Source organism: Uranotaenia lowii, chromosome 2 (genome assembly GCF_029784155.1).
Source record: "Uranotaenia lowii strain MFRU-FL chromosome 2, ASM2978415v1, whole genome shotgun sequence".
Classification (NCBI taxonomy): Eukaryota; Metazoa; Arthropoda; class Insecta; order Diptera; family Culicidae; genus Uranotaenia; species Uranotaenia lowii.
Window position 1 is genome coordinate 158,392,491 of NC_073692.1, and position 16,797 is coordinate 158,409,287.

At 36.6% G+C, this 16,797-nt stretch overlaps 2 protein-coding genes across 11 annotated transcripts in view; one reads left to right on the forward strand and one right to left on the reverse strand.

Annotated features, from left to right (window-relative positions):
- Nucleotides 1-16,797, forward strand: part of LOC129742602 (probable G-protein coupled receptor CG31760) — a 240,525-nt gene that overhangs the window by 195,776 nt on the left and 27,952 nt on the right. For 7 of the 8 annotated variants that reach the window (XM_055734523.1, XM_055734525.1, XM_055734522.1 and 4 more), the window contains 2 exons: nucleotides 10,511-10,760; nucleotides 10,837-11,114. In XM_055734523.1, coding sequence (XP_055590498.1) covers nucleotides 10,511-10,760; nucleotides 10,837-11,114 — 528 coding nt within the window. Of the gene's footprint in view, nucleotides 1-10,510; nucleotides 10,761-10,836; nucleotides 11,115-16,797 lie in introns of those variants that run through there. The other variant, XM_055734529.1, reaches the window with a different exon arrangement.
- On the reverse strand, nucleotides 2,790-5,260 carry LOC129742604 (adipocyte plasma membrane-associated protein Hemomucin-like). 3 transcript variants are annotated; one of them, XM_055734532.1, is made up of 4 exons: nucleotides 5,125-5,260; nucleotides 4,978-5,040; nucleotides 2,943-3,064; nucleotides 2,790-2,863 (listed from the first exon to the last, which is right to left on the reverse strand). In XM_055734532.1, the coding sequence occupies exons 1-4, from the start codon at nucleotides 5,213-5,215 to the stop codon at nucleotides 2,834-2,836; spliced, it is 306 nt and encodes a 101-aa protein (XP_055590507.1). In that variant the 5' UTR covers nucleotides 5,216-5,260; the 3' UTR covers nucleotides 2,790-2,833. The 3 variants fall into 3 exon arrangements, with proteins under 3 accessions (XP_055590507.1, XP_055590506.1, XP_055590505.1); XM_055734531.1 differs by having other exon boundaries at nucleotides 4,978-5,061; nucleotides 5,125-5,256; XM_055734530.1 differs by having other exon boundaries at nucleotides 4,978-5,249.

A 16,797-nucleotide genomic window follows, 5' to 3' on the forward strand; every position in this document is an offset into this window, starting at 1 on the left:
GGTCGGATCACGGGAAGGGGTCGCTCAATGAGCCTAAAGTTTGTATGGGATTTTGAGACATTTTGTTCGGGAGAAACATGAAAAACCAGTTTTTCATCAATAACTTTGGTTCCTGTCGGCCGAGTAGGCTGTAGAAGAACAAAGTGGACGCGTTTTTTTTTCTGACAGTAAAAACTGCAATTCCGCAAATTGAAAATTTATAAAGTTTTCAAAGAAATTATCGAAGATCGAAGCTTTTATGATTCAAACTCTCTGAAGAAGCGATCCCGATAGTCTCCTCAAGATCACCTGATCCATCTCAGCCAAGAATTTTCGACACCTGGAAGAAATGGTCAAGTGTCAAACATCGTCTTCTCCATAGGTGGCAACGTTAGCTAAGGTTTTAACAGCAGTTAAAGCCATTCCTGTGCCCTAGATCGTTCGAGGTCAACATTTCCTTTGATTTGGTGAGCCCGTTCTAACTTTATATGAGATTTCTGCTAATATTTATTTCGTTTGTCTAAAAATGGTTCCCTTGTTATCATGATTTGGGAAACCGGAGAACACTGTTTCAGATTGAACGCAATTTTTTTTGTTGGATTTTTTTGTGAATTTGAGAAAGTTTTATAAGATAGAAATTTCAATAGTTACTTGATAAAGTTAAATTAAGTGTGTGTGATTTCATTCAGTGCCTGTTCCAGCGCCAATTGCCTGTACATTCGGAATAAACTGAAAATTTTATTTCAGGAATTTAGTCTTTGGATGACGCGGTAACGAAAAATGTCTTCAATTTTTTTGATAATGAAACGTTTACGGAAAGTTTTACTGTTTGTATCTTTGTTACGATAGCTAATCTTCCAAAAAATGTACATCCTAGATTTTTTTTTTCAAATTTTCATTAGTTTTTTTTATTGGGAGAACTGTTTTTTTTTCTCTTAACAATTTTCCTTAAAACACAATTTTTTTAGTTGTTTGTTCTAAAAGGCAAAAAATTTTGGAATGAAACTCAAAATTCATACAATATGTTCAGAAATACAGTAGTTTGATGTAGTGTTTTGTAGTACACGTGGTTTTGCACAACCAGTGCAAAAAATTGGTGGAGTTTAAGTGGATATGGTTTTTTCTTAGAAATGTTTTAATGGATGATTTATTTTAATTGATAATTTTTACTAATTTAATCTTAAAAAAGTATTCATAAAGAGAAATAAGTCGTTATCGTATACAATATGTTCTACATATTTTTTTTTAACATGATAATATTAAAATGTTTAATCGTAAAATTTGAACAAAAGCTGGTTTCATGTCATTTGCAGTATTTATTTAAATATTTCTATCATAAAATACATAATATAAACATAAAAATAATTTTTGTAACGAATTCAAAGAAACAACTCTGAACACACTTTCCACTTCGTTTATCTCAAATATATAAAATAACCTTGAAACTAGCATGCCATTTACCAAACGAAAGTTAAAATTTGATGTTAACTATATTTACAAGTGAACTTCTCACCGCAAAGTTCATTCGGGTCCGAATGATCGGATTATAAGAACAAATCAATTGAACAATAGGATAGGATAGTATAAATAATTAAAGAAAACAAATTACTTGACATAACTCACCATAGAACAAGTTATTTATTACCTTGTATAGTAATCACGAACTGTCACAGTTTACATAAAATGATTGAGAGAAATGAAACAAAAGGATCTAGTTAAAATAGTACATGTACCAGTTGTGAACAAAATTACAGTTCTTTTGTTTGGTAAATATTTTCAATTAAACTTGTTACATCATCTGTAAATTTAAAAATTTCACAAGAATATCACCAAAGCTTAGAAAAATTGTTTTTTTTTATACAGATCGCGTAACACTGGTCAAAAGTGACTCATGGTCATATCCTTTTTCCTCCATCCACCAGAAAATTGTTTTGCTAGGATGCAGAGGTGACCCGGTTCTAAAGCACGAATTTATTTTCTATCATCCATTTCTCTTATTTTCCTTTCTATCTATTGAATACTAGGACGTGGCCGGCACCGTTATTGATGTTTAAACAGAGAGCATCAGTGTTGTTCATTGTGAATGTGTTGTCAATCCCAGACACCGTTCTTTTGACCTCTGGACAAAATTGATGGCCTCGGTCAATCACGGAGTAGCAACCATAGGCGATGTGGAATTCCTTCTACTGAGCCACGCCTACGATCATGGAATTCTAAATGTGTTTCTAGTAACGATTCCGATCATAAAAAAGTGAATAAAAAAAAACCTACGAAGTTGCATTTTGATAAGAGAAAAAATAAAAAAGTTATTAGGCTTCAAAAATGGGCTAACTTTTTTAACGGTGGTATTCATCACTGTTAAGAAGGCGTCAATATTTTCGACCGCCTCGACTCATTAACAGTGATTAATACCATCCTTAAAAAAGTTAGCCCATTTTTGAAGCCTAATAACTTTCTTATCTTAACTCTTCAACTCTAATCGATTATTGATAAGAAACTGGTTTCTCATGTTTCTCCAGAACAAAATGTCACAAAATCCCATACAAACTTCAGGCTCGTTGAGCGGCCCCTTCCCGTGATCCGATCTAGCTCAAATTTGTATGCGATCTTGTACTAAGACTAGGATCACATTTAGCCTTCAGCGCATAACATTTCACAGGTTTTGAATTTCCCATACAAATTTGGGGCAGTCTAAGGGACACCCTATTTTAAAGTATTCAATTAACCGAGTATTTTGGCGCATCGAAGTAGTAAAATACGACACATTTATTTATTTAAAAAATATTACCATTTTTATTTGAAATATTTTACGTAGATTGACTTCTGCTTCACTCCTACGAAGACCCCATTTCGATCAAGGACAAACGCCGTAAATTAAACACCACTAAACATGAAAAAAGATTAATTTTGTTATCGTTTGTCTTTATGTGACCGAACCTCGACCACAAATCGGTTCTACTTACATTGAGCCATGGATCTAATGGAAATGGCGTAGTCGTTGTAGGGAAAGTCGTTGAGGTTGTTGGAGTTGGTTTAACCGTTGTAGATTTCGCTGTAGTGCTCGTCGTCGTCGTCGTTGGTTGTCCTTTGATTGGTGTTTGAAAGAAAGGAAAAAAGATCGATGAAAAAGGTTTATCAGTCGATCCACAACTTGGACTTGAAGCCGTAGATACATGTTTTTTCTGTACGGTTTTATTCATTTATTTATTTATTTTCTCAAATTTTTAAGCTGTTATAAGCACACTGTAAATATTACAGAAGATTGATATCCTAATGTTTTACGAAGTTTTCATAAGATATTGAAAGGATTGAAGTAAAATAACATTGAATCTATTGGAAGTTTGAATTTGAGTTAGGGAAAGAACATGATACAGTTTGAACTTGAGTAAGGAGGTCTCCAACAATCCTTATTAGGTATTCGCTTCTTCATGCCAACTCACTGCGAATAACATACGTATGAATGTAAGGAGTGTATCTATTCGAAAAAATGCAACACTTTGTTTTGTGAATAACTTTTAAATGCGTGGATGGAAATTGATTAAATTTTCAGCAAATTTACCCGGCAATGTAGCGTTTACACATGCTAATTTTTGTGATATTCGTGATGTAGTGGTTTCTGAGATAGCGTCCAATGGAAAAAAATTTTGACTCAATTTTTTTTTCAAATCCGGGCTATTTTTGATTACGTTTGCTGTTTCCTGAAGCTGAACCTTCAAAATAACTCGAAATTTTGAATTTGGTCGAAGTTATAACAAATTTTCCCGAAATCCCTCTTTCGGCACAAAAACAACACATTTGACTTTTTATCACTGAAACACCTTTTTTGGGTAAAAACACGTTTCCAGATCCAGCTTAAACAGAGTATAAACTTTGTGGGACCTATTGAAGAGCTTTTCTGAGAAAACGGTCGCAATTGAAGGTAGTTTTCTTTGTTTTTAGCCATTCATCGTGTCAATCGTTATGACAAACTGCGTAATTTGCAGTTTTCACAAATAGTTCGCCTCCTCAAGCACTAGACAATAAATTTTTAATTTTTTTCTCCTTGTTTATCTTTGAGAAATACAGGCGAGACTTGTAAACGAAAAGTTTCTGGTTAAAACCCGGCAGGTGACCACTAAAGAGTTCGTTTTGCTGTCCATTACAAAATTAGTCAAATTATCTCCCCACAAGCAGTCCAAATATTTTGCGCACGATTTGATCACAGTATTTTGTTTATTTTGCCGGTGGGCAGCTTTTCTTCCTAGTAGAAATGAAGTCAGGCCTATTTATGAGTCAACTAGACGTACCAGGCAAAAACTTTTTTATCACTTTCTCTATCCATATATTCGTATTGAGCTTGGAAAAACCTCTCACATTCCTCTCACTTCATGGAATCAATAATCTTCACTTTTATGCTAATCTTAGCTCACTATTGGATCCTCTAGGACTTCTTAAACGATTTACCATGTGAATTTTGGTTGAATAAATAGTTGATTTAAAGCTATTTTTGGGTCTCCTATTGGGACTTTTCTGGATTTTTCTCGATCCTGCCCAAAACATTTTGTCAACGAATTTCACAATTAGAAGCTATCTCAAAAACCACTTGACAGATTGTCACCAAATTTTGTACCCTTACATATGACATTACTAGCTAGCATCACTGGAAATTTCATCAGTTTCCATCCATGCATTCAAAAGTTATTTACGAAACAAAGTGTTGCTTTCTTTTTGAATACACTCATCTTTTTTTCAGGAATTTTCATCCTAAATATTGGTTATTCATCCCATAATACACTCCTTATCAAGAATTTCCTGAGACACTGGTATGGCCGTTTTGTGTTGTTTTGAAAAATATCAAAGTTGATCATAATTGATCTTCATTTTGGACGTCGAAGATTAGTTTTGGAACTAGGGTCGTTGATAATGAAATGGCCGATATTACAGAAGCTGGCAGAGATTCTAGTTTGTTTATCTTTGTTAAGATTCTTTGTTTATCTTTGACGGAAGTTATTGTTTTACCTGTTGTTGTCACCGGTTTAGCTGTAGTAGTTGTCGGTTTCGCTGTTGTAGTTGTAGGTTTTGCTGTAGTTGTAGTAGGTTTAGCTGTAGTAGTTGTTGTTTTAACTGTTGTGGTTGTTGATTTGGCTGTGGTTGTGGTTGGCTTACCCGTTGTAGTCGTTACTACAGTTGCGGAAAACGTAGTTCCACATATTGATAAAAACAATCCAAAAACAATGAATGCTTTAAGGAATTTCATTTCGAACTAAACACAACAGTAGTGAAAATGTACGTTCAAAATAAATATGGAGAGGATCCGTAGCAAATCCCGTCTGAGTTTATATACCAGGCATACGATTGTTTTAAGAATGCAAGCGTCCAGATGAATAAAATGTAGATTGTACTCACTAGAGCAAAAAAATTTCATCGAATAGTAAAATGTACAGCCTTCTGTTTGAATTTTCAAGGGTAATAACGGTTTTCCTATTCTTTAAATCTTATTGATGACTAAACAGATAAAATAAAAGCGACTCAAAAGTGTGACCCAAAACGTATGCAAATTTTAAAATCGAATGCAGTAGCAATTTTAAACTGTTGGGTCAATGTCAGCAATGATATCGGTCGGAATCTCGAAAATATTTGCTCAAATGTTTTCATCCTAGCGCCTTTTGAAGGAAAAAAGTTAGATCATAATACATACCGTGTTGATGGCAGACAGAATATTAAACATTTGAATTTTGGAAGCACTTGTATCAACTGATGAGTGCAATTTCACTTTTTAGCAACCAAAATAAACCATCTCAGAATCTGTGTTTTCCTGAGCAGTCTACAATTTATGGCTTGTTTTTTTTATTTACATTCATGCAGGCGCCGTCCTTGAGTTCGCTCTTGGGGGGGGAGAGTTATTTTCCTAATTTTCAAAAAAACGACCAATAAAAAGAACTTTAATATCTAGTGAGAAAAACGTTCATGTTGGAATAGAGAAGGGGTGTATATCAGGGGTGGGGGATCCTGTATACTGCCTTTTCTCCACCAGATAGATGTCATTGAACTAAATCAAAATAAAAGAAGAAATTTATACTTTTTCAACCCATTTTCAACATAAACATATTTCGATATCCTTTGATACAACTTCAATCATCGAATATATAATTTTCCATGAATTTTTATTTTGAAGAAATCATGATTTTAGAATTTTGTACACCAGGGAGTACAAAATTCGACTTATGAGCTCATTGAAAAATCTTTTGCTATAAATATTATTAATGAAATGAAAATAGCACACTTGTTGTTAAATAGCAGAAAATTTAAAGGCATTTTTCAATTATTAATTTTTCTAAATTTTCTTCATATCAGCGCAAGGTTACAACTGACTTTAAAATTCTGATATTTTTTATTATTTTGTTATATTTTCTGGATAGTAATTCGGAAATATCGTGTTGTTTTTATCAATTATGCAATTAATTTTTCATTGTGAATTACCGTCGAAGAATTTAACTTCCAAATCTGAATTTAATTTTGAAATAAAAAAAAAGAAATATGATTCTGCACTCCGGAGCTTTTCTAGTTCTAGTTTCATTGATTTGCTCTTGAATTCAAAGCTCTCATCCTAGATTTATAGCTTTTTTTATAAATTTGAAACGAATAAAATGAAATCTTTCGTTTCAAATAGTAACAAATTTGCAAAATTATTTTTGTGATTTTCTATTATTCCTTAAAATCACATCATTCCCAAGTTCTCGAAACGGTTTTTAAAAAATAACAGAGAAGAACAGCGGCTTAGTCACTAAGGTGCTAAAACTGAATTTGAATGATTTGGTCTTCCTGCATTCCGAACATATGTCATATTTTGATTTTTCCGCTATTTTAAAGATATGGGGAGTGGAAATTTGAAATTGGTCAGTTTTGGATTAAATCGATCTTTGATTAACTAATAAACCTACATGAAAACTGAGAGCTGATTATAAATCAATTTGCCATCCTTCGTTCAATCAATGATTTAGATCTTGTCGATTTTATTCTGTTTCAGAGATACATTTCTTAAAAAAATAAATTCTACAATTCTACAAAATTTGAATATTGAATAGGCTTTAAGTATTTGATATCAAATATTAAAACTCATTCAATAGCTTGGTTGAAGACAGCGAAATTATTTAGCTTATCGTTTTAAAGATATCAAAGAGTCAATTTAGTTTAAATCTTGTTTGATATTCCGCAAAAATTCCCGTTTTTGACAGATTTGGGGAATATTACCTTAAAACAACTTCACTCACTTTTCACAGAAGAAAATTTATCGCTGTTTTTGGAAAAGTTTATTCTTGAGTTAAAAACTTCATTTTAAAAATATTTGTGATGTTCTATAATTTTGTGCACAAATTTGTTCAAAAAAATTTTACATACCTATTTCAAAAAAAATATCAAAGAATCAAAAGCTTATAGAAAAACTTGAATATTTGGAATTAGCGCTTAAAAATCATTCAAATTAGCTCTTATGATAAGTGCCTGGTGAAATTAAAAACCATGAAATGCATCATTTCTTTCTGAAAGTAAAAGACAAAAACCACATTTTTTTTGACGTGCAGAAAATTTTAGAGCTGATTCGACTTATTTGAATTCAAATATGCATTAAATTTCATTATTTCAACTCTCGTTCAGGCTTATATTTGAAAATGGCAAAAACTGTAAAATTAAAAAAAATACATTTTTCTTATTGATTTTTTCTTGAAAAAAATATTCAGGACTTTGATGAACTTTCAAAAAAATTTCATACCGCAGTAATGTCTGCAATCTTACATTAAAGTGTTAAATAAATTAAAATTTTAATTGTTTTTTTTTGTAATTTCAGAAATAGTTAGATTTTTGTTCAATAAAATTTTTATAAAATTGTAGGATTACATTTATCTTCTAGTGCTCAAACCCGTCTTAAGGCGGAATTTACTAAAATTTTCATAGAACCGGTTCGATTTTTTTTTTGCTAAATGATTGAAAACATGTATTATTAAGATTCCGTAACGATGGTAGCAGTTTGACATGAGCGTGGCGTTCGCTATATTTAGCTTAGAGAAGCTTAAAAAACTAATAAAACGAGAAAATGGTCCGTTTTACCGAAAATATTCATTTCCTAAGTCTCAGAATACTTAATTTCATATAGTTTTCTGTTCTTTAAAAAGATAATAAATATGCAGCCTAGAATGTAACAAAGATGCTGGATTAATTTTTTGATAAAAAATTTAACCGATGTTGGTTTAAAATGATGAACTAAAAAACTTGCCTAAAAATTTTTTTTTTGAAAAATTAAATATTTTCCCTCTATATGGTTTTTTGTAGAACAAAAGTTGTTTGTAATCACAAAATACAACATCGGTGATTTTTTCAGCGAAAAAAAAAATTGGACTAATTTTTTAAATCATTGTATCTCTGAGACTAGAAAATTTAGATAAAATATGGGTCCTTCAAAAGAAAAACCATGAAAAAGATTTAAAATCTGTTTTGAGTTCTTATGCACCAAAATCTGACAAAATATCAAAAGCTATATCCAAGAAAAATAAGCAAAAACTGAAAAAGGGATATTTTTTTGTAAAAATGATCATTTTGGTAGCGTCGGAAATCTTTGGTCCATGTTTTTATCGATGTAAAATGGCTATTGGCAGTTGAGTCTACAACTTACACCCATTCTGGATTAATTAAATAATAAATTATCGTAGTTTAGGAAGAAATGAAGAAATAGAAAGGCCGTTTAAAAAGCGGGATTAGGAAAACCGACAACAAATCGACAAATATGTTCAATACTTGCAACCGAAAAATTACTGAAATTAAGTAATTTATCCCATGTGGTAAACAATTTTCGTAAAATTCAATAAAGTTTCCTTTACGATAAAGTTTATCGTAGAACTAAAGTGGTATGTAGTCATAAAACTTTATAAGCGAAAAAAATTGGGTTGTTTTAAGGTTTGACATTAAACAGTGATTACAATGTTAAAAGATAGATAAGAAAGTTAGGCGTCCAATTGAAGTCCTACGCTTCTGATGCGTTTGTTGGAAAATTGATCACCTCAATAGAACATAACTTCTTTTATTGGAAAAAACTATGTCAGTCTAGCTCCTGAAACTGTTTTCATTCCGATTCCCCCGCGGTGAAAACCGAAGGAATCGAAATAAAAACAGATCAATAAAATTTTTATAAATGAGACCGTCTCTACATTAGACTTAGTCGATTTGAGGTCATTTTTGAATTTCTTAAACCCTGGGGTCTTAAAAGCTTCCTTTGGGTTTGAAGCTCATCCATTATTTTTTGGAGAATTTGAAGTTATATGTTTGTATGGGAAAATTTAATATTTTGTTCTGAAAAATTAACATGATTTTTGTTTCTTCTGAGGATTCGATTCGATTGCTTATGGTTTTTGTGCCAACTTATAAATTCTCTAAAGAAAATTTTCCGCAGAACAATGAAGACCGTAACTTCGTATCTTATAAGCTGTTTAACAGTGGATGCCTTTTGGCTTTGATAAACAAAAAAATTCAATTGACATCACTGCTGATGCCTCACGAAGTATTGCATGAAATGTAGTTATGCAATACTTCGCTAGGCACCCAGCAGTGATGTCAGTTGAATTTATTGTTTTTCAATGTCAAAAGACAGGCCGCCATTCCACACCTAATAACTATTGCTATTTTGATCCATCGGGGGCAACGATGGAACCGTGAAACAATGTTCCGAAAATCAATCATTTTCGATCAGCCATGCTTTACTGCATTCAGATCCAAAAAATCGAAGCAGTCATTTTTTCCTTCTCCTACCAAATCATATAAACAATCATGCATGACAACGACGCTTCTGTATTTGAAACATTCCCGCAAAACATGATGTGATAAAGAAGGACGCAGACTATCAGCGACGAACGTCTCGATGGTGATTGCCTTCCTTGATAACTTTCAACCTTTTAGGATCATTGCTGATATGTATCACCTTCGAGCGATCTATGTAGGCTATCAGATGATTTTTTATTTTTCGCTTTGCGTAGAAGGACAAAATCATGACTAGTTAACCGCAATGAACTGTCCTGCATGTGCTACGGCTTGTTTGAACATGTGGTCCTGGTATTTCTTCAGATATTTCCTTCTGAAACATTCATGATCGTCTATCAATAACGAACATTATCGACAATGATACAAGGATAGACGTTCGGGAATGATTGAGAGAGCGACGTTCAAAATGTATCACCAGGTATGTCGATCACCGTCGATTAGCCACGTGACGAATAGCAACGGTAGCCTCCGATGGGGCATGGTATATTTTCTTGTATCAAGTTAGTGGTGTTGTTTGACATATATTCAACTTCAACTTTTACCACGTGCGTATCACAGCACTCGGAGGTATATGTATTCCAGCTTGAAACGAATCCTGATTGCTTTTCTTGAGCGATTTTCCGAACATTGCCGTGAAAGGTCACCATTGAATGGAAAATTATTTCGCTTTCATCCAAACATGTCAGCAGTTTTGAGCACTGCTACCAACTACCTCAACTAATTGTCCCTCTTACGATCTCTTTCGCAGTTTATTCATCTTTCCGCAAGCCGGACCGGACATCAAATACCTGCTCGGGTTCATCCGCACCCAGCTGAGCACTTCCACCACGATAGCGCTCGTTTTCGGACCCAAGGTGCTGCGGATATTGCGCGGCCAGGGTGATCAGTGGGATCAGCGGGCCCGGAAACGGGGCATCACGGCATCCTTCTCGCTCAACGGAATTGGCCTTGTTCCGGAAGAAACGGCCGACCTGTACCAGGAAAACGAGGAGCTAAAGGTAAGCTAGCCTTAGTTTAAAAATTCGCCAGAGATCCTTCAGATGACAATCAATTTTCTCTTTTTCCAACCCCAAGGAAGAGATTCAGAAGCTCGCTGCTCAAATCGAGTTCATGCGAATAGTGCACATGGAGATGAACAATCGGCATCTGAAGCCGAAACCGGGTGGGTACTTCACCCTGAAGAGTCCCCTGGGTAAAGCGATTGGGGCCAGTGGTGGTGGGATGCATTCGTCCTACCGGTTCAAGCAGCCCCATCCGAAGGAAGATTCCACCAAGGAAAACAACAGTGGCATTACCGAGGATGGACATAGCGGCACAAACAGCTGCTACTCCGGAACGGCCAATTCTGTAGGGTAAGCTGAACAAGTTATTTGAAATATATTGCCTACGTCCATACTAACCGGAAAATCACAAGTTCGGTAATGTATGTTATCAAAAGGTTGTAAAATCCTTACAAAAAAAAGATAAAAAGGAAAGTTACCGATAAGTTATTCAAAAAACTTTTTCGTTTTTTATGGTAAAAATCATCTATATTCAGTAAATTCTCTAAAATTACCGAACTCTCGGTAAAAATTGCCGACTATACCGTGAAAAATTACCGTGCGTTTGATAATAAAAACGTCAAATTGGGAACCTTTTTCTAGTTGTTTTGGTAAACATTGCAATATTTCGGTAAAAACTACCGAGCTACAGTTACTTTTGCAGATTGTACAGTGAAACTTTTTTGTGGATATATACGATTTCCATTTTTCATAATTACAGTCATTTGGTCATTTTTTTTAGTTATCGAACTGATAAACGTTCTCAGCATGTTAAAAATTCGGTTAAAAATCCTACTGATTTTAACTATTTCTATTTACTGTATATTTATTTGTTACATTCATTAGATTGAAATACAATCGATAGCAGGAAAACATTATAATTTTTGGGAAAAAAATGTCTGAGCAACTTGAAACGATATGTCCTTACGAGACTTTTGATTTAATGCCACTTTCTAGCTGTAGGCAATATAAACATGCTCTTTCCTCATATAAGTAATACATAGAATATGCTCCTTGCCTTCAAACAATAAAATAAAACTCCCATGAATCGCTGGAACTTATTACTCCCACAATCTTCAGCACTCTGTTCTAGCCACGGTTGACAACTCTCACGAAATATCACACAACGTCGTAAGTGATTCTACGTGTACATGTTAAAATGTAGTCGGTCGTTTTTTCCCTTTTTCCTTTTTTTCAACGCCCACCTCCTTCTATCCAACCGGAAGAAAGCCAACAATTTAACTAAAGTCCCGGAAAACATTAACCGTCAGAGGTACTTACCGGGAGCTTTCAACAGTTTTGATGGAACTGTCAGAGAACAGTGTGTAGTATATTTTCTTGTAAATTATTCAGACATTCGGTGGTTTTCCGCGCCCATAGGAAGAGCCTTGCAAAATCGCGGTAATGAAACCGTGAAACGTCAAGCAAAGCAATTCCGCCGAATGGCTGCTGCTAGAACATCAAATTTGATCTGTGTCATCATCCGGTGCGAGCGAGTGGTGCGAAGAAAAGCATGAGATTAAACGCGGTGGCTTTGGGGATTGGGAAGGACACCGCATGTTCTTACCTTTTCACTACCGGCCGGAGCCATTAAATTGGTTTTACGCTTTATGGGGCTACATTGGGAACAACTGCCGCCCGCGGATCATGAATTAGAAACAACAATAATAGGCTAGCTAATGGGCCCGTAAAGTATGCCCAAGTGACGATTAGAGATATGCTGGTTTTGCTTTTATTGGAGTGGCGAATGAGGTCCCGCGAGAAAGAAAGGTCACCTGTCACTTAGCGACGAAATTGTGAAGCTTTAAGAATTTTATTTTTAAAACAAACCTGAAAAACATTGATTTAAGAAAAAACAAATCAGAATGAAACGCGATTTTTTTTATGATTGTAAACATCATCAAGGCTATATGTATGAATATATGAGTTGAATTAGAGTTCTTTGGCCTTTTATTTCACAGAAATTCTTCACTTTTTGCTAACGCCCTAGAATCGACAAGTGATCTGATGTCCTTTCAGTAAGTGGTAAAATTTTGAAAACCGTCCTATCTTTCAATAGAGCTCGCTGAAATGAAATTAAACTCTTAAAATCTTGGATAAACGAGAGGCCCATACTTGATGAAGATCTTAAGCATTACCATCAAGCATTGCCTGCGTCTAGCCCACCACACAACCGAGATGGTGCTGATCACCATCCTGATCTAACTCCAAACAGGTACCATTGCAGTTGGACCGTGTGATATCGTGTCCAAACGCGCAATTAATTACCTAGGGGTGATGATCGACGACAGACTCACTTTCACGAGTCATGTCGACTACGTGTGTAAGAAAGCGGAAATGGCTACGGCCGCACTCAAACGAATGATGTCGAACTCCTCGGCAATCCGCAGTAGCAAGAGGAGAATACTGTCAAGCGTTACCACGTCAATCTTTCGGTACGGAGCAGCGGCCTGGAGGCAGGCCCTGGGAAGACAATGTAACCTGCAGAGACTTGGCAGCGTTCAGCGGCTGATGAATCTACGGGCTATCACCATCCGTCCACCATCCGGACCATCTCGTCCGAAGCCGCTTTTGTAGTGACGGGCGTCATGCCCATCTCGGTTTTGATAGAGGTGGATGTCTATTGCTATGACAATAAAGACACGCCCAACGTACAAGATCTCGCCAATTAGGACTCGATGTCCAACTGGCAGCAGCTGTGGGACAGCTCAGCGAGAGGAAGGTGAACCCATGGATCGGAAGAAGACACGGTGAAGTGCACTTCAATATGACTCAATTCTTGACTGATCATGGATGCTTCATGAAGTACCGTTACCGGTTTGGACATGTGGCTTCGCCATATTGCTCAAATTGTGGTGACGAAGAGGAAACACCCGAACATGTGGTGCTTACCTGTCCGAGTTTTGCGGCGGTACGTACCAACATAGGTACGCCGTCTGTGGATTCGACACGACAGCAGACAACGTGGTGCAAAGGATGTGTACGGACTTCAAAACTTGGCATGCGGTCAGCGATGGGTTCATCCGGATCATGACTGCCTTGCAGAGGAGCTGGAGTCAACAGCAGTCCACGAACGGTGTAGGATGACTCATCGACGGGGAGCATCTGAGAAGTGTGTGTCCGGTACCTGGATCTAAGCTACAAAGATAAGGCATCATCTTCTGCGTAGCGGAGGTCATGGGTGAGCCGCAAACGTGTGTAGGATACCCCACCGTCGAGGAGTATCCAAGCAGTGCCGCTTCCTAAGGGGGAAACTGCGGGGATAAGACTTTTCCCTCTCTCGTGGCGGACCTCGCAGGAAGAGGGTTAACCACTGTCGGGGGATACCCACGGGTAGAGATGCTCTCGATGCTGGGCGAGCCTCTCGAGTCGGTGTAGGATGTCGTCACTGTCGGAAAACATCCGAGTCGTAGCGTTCAAAGTCCCGAATGTGTGCCGTGACAGGTGCGCGTCTAGGACAAGCTACGCTCGATCTGGCATACGACGGGCAGAAAAAGCCGCGGGCCAAAAATCCTAAGGTTATCAGCCAGAGAGATACAAGAAGACCGGACGGCGGTCGGAGTAGACTGACCCCATCAACGGGGGGCTGTCGAGTAGTGTGCTTCTGACTCCACGGTTTAAAGCTACAAAGACAAGCCAACATCTTCTGCGTAGCGGATGCCGTGGGTACGCCGTATTTGTGCGTAGGATGCTCCACCTTCGGGGAGTATCCTAGTAGGGCGGTTCCCAACCAATGAGGTATACTTTTACTAAGGTGGCGCAAAGGAACGCACACTATTGCACGTCGGAGAGAAAAAAGAGAAATAAACATAAACAAGCCCTGCGTCACGACGCGTTTTTGTCTGGGAGCTTCATTCCTCCTAGGCAAAATGCGTCGCAAAAAATGGTTGGTAGTGACGTCACTTCTGTCATGGTAACTATGTTTACGAAGAAAACACTTTACTTCTACTTTCGCAACGTTTCTTTCTCATCACCTGTCTTTTCACCACATTGGTTCCCAACGACCGAACCTACGGGGATGAGACTTGACCTACTTCGTAGTAGAAATCATTGGGAAAGTGTTATTCCACAATCGGTTAATACCCATGGGTAGAGTGCATCTCGACGCCGGGTGAGCCATTCGAGTCGGAGTAGGATGACGTCTTCGTCGGGAATCATCTGAGTAGTTGCGTTAAGTTCCTCGCGTGTGCTGTGCCAGCCGCGAGTCTAGGATGCTGCTCTCGATCGGCACCCGGCGGGCATAAAGGTGGCAAAGCTCGAATTCTGGAGATAAAAGGTCGGGCTTCATGTCGTTATAGGAGAGGTCAGTCCTCAAATCTTCAAGAGGAGAGGTTTGTTTGGTCAACCCCGAGTCTTTACGATAGGAGGTCGGGTCTCGAGTCGCAAGAGGAGAGATCAAGCCTTTAATCAACAAGAGAGGGGGTGGAAGTGGTCATCTCTAGTCATTACGAGGAGAGATCAGATCTCGAGTCGCTAGAGCAGAGATCGGGACTTGAATCATGCAGAGGAGAGTTCAACTTCGAGTCGATGCGAGAAGGGGTCGGATCTCGAGTCGTTGGAGGAGAGATCAGGCCTCGAGTCGCGAAGAGGAGAGGTTTTTGTGGGAATCGCGAACTATTGAGAGGAGATGTGACTGCTGCTCAATCTTCTTTGAATCAATCTTCTGATAAAAATCCGTGCAAACCGTGAAGCAACCTCCCAGTTTAAGTTTGTTTGCCTAATCCAACCAAGTGGAAGAAATTTTTCAACAAAACTAAGTGCAAATCAACAGATTCACGCCCGCTGGTAACTTGGATTATGGCTGACCCTTCTTCAAAGCGTGCTACCAATTGACCCTGGAGAAACTAAGAAGATTTTCAAGGCGAATTTTTTACCTCAAGATATAACTTTTCTGCTGCTGCTAAGAATTGTAGCACCGTTGTACTTTCCTTTTTAAAGCTATAAAGTGAAAGTTGATTTGTGTTTTTGTGAAATACTGGGAGAATTGGGGGAAAAATATTGAAATGTATGTAGCAAATAATGGACTTATAGAAATAAATCATTAATTTACAAATCATTTTGAAAGTTTTCTTTCTTCATTTGCTAACATCGAGCTGTTATAAAAAATATTTATGAATCAATATCAATAAAACAAGGCAAAATAATATCAGGAGGATATTAAATCAGAATTTTAATTTAAATATGCCAGTTTGGCATAAAGGACTCATATACAAAATGGTAAATCGAAATTTCCCACCACTCATTATTAATCTGATTTGGTCTTTTCTTAAGGAAAAAGATTTCGTTATCGCAGTGGGTGCCGGTCTATCAGAATCCTATAGAATACCTGTAAAATTACGCAAATGTCCTGTAACAAAAGGCAGCAGGAGATTTACCGTAATTTTACAGGTCAAAAAAATGATTGCGTGAAGTTTAATTTTTAGTGTACAACTTTTTTCAGGACATTTGCTGTAATAATAAATGAATCTTCGTTAACTTTCAAGGAAATCAATTTAAAATTACAGGTTTTGTTAATTACAGGTTATTTATTTTAAAGGTTGCAGTTTTCAGTGACACGTAATAGTCAATTTTATTTCTGTGTACTGCAATAGGTAAAAAATTAAAATTAATGCGGACAAATCTGAATCCATCTTTTTCACTAGATGAAGCAGCAGCTGATTTTCAAAATTTTCAGTCAAAAACCGGGCAACTTCCGGGCAAATCAGGCAAAAATCCAGGATTTTACTATGAAAATTCAAGAGAAAAAGTTAAAAATGAACACATAAAAAATTATTCTTTACTGAGCCATATTAGCGGTGTTCAATTAAAATTTTACAAAAAAAATGTTTGCATGAGTATTTCGATAAAACAAGCTCAAAAATCATTCCTTGTGAAAAAAAAAGTATTTTTGGTTTGGATTTTGCTTAGATTTTGGATAAATCCGGGCACTTTTCGCGATATTTTGGCCGAGTTAGCCACGCTTTTTCCTCATTTTTCTTTGAAGTTTTTTCTACTC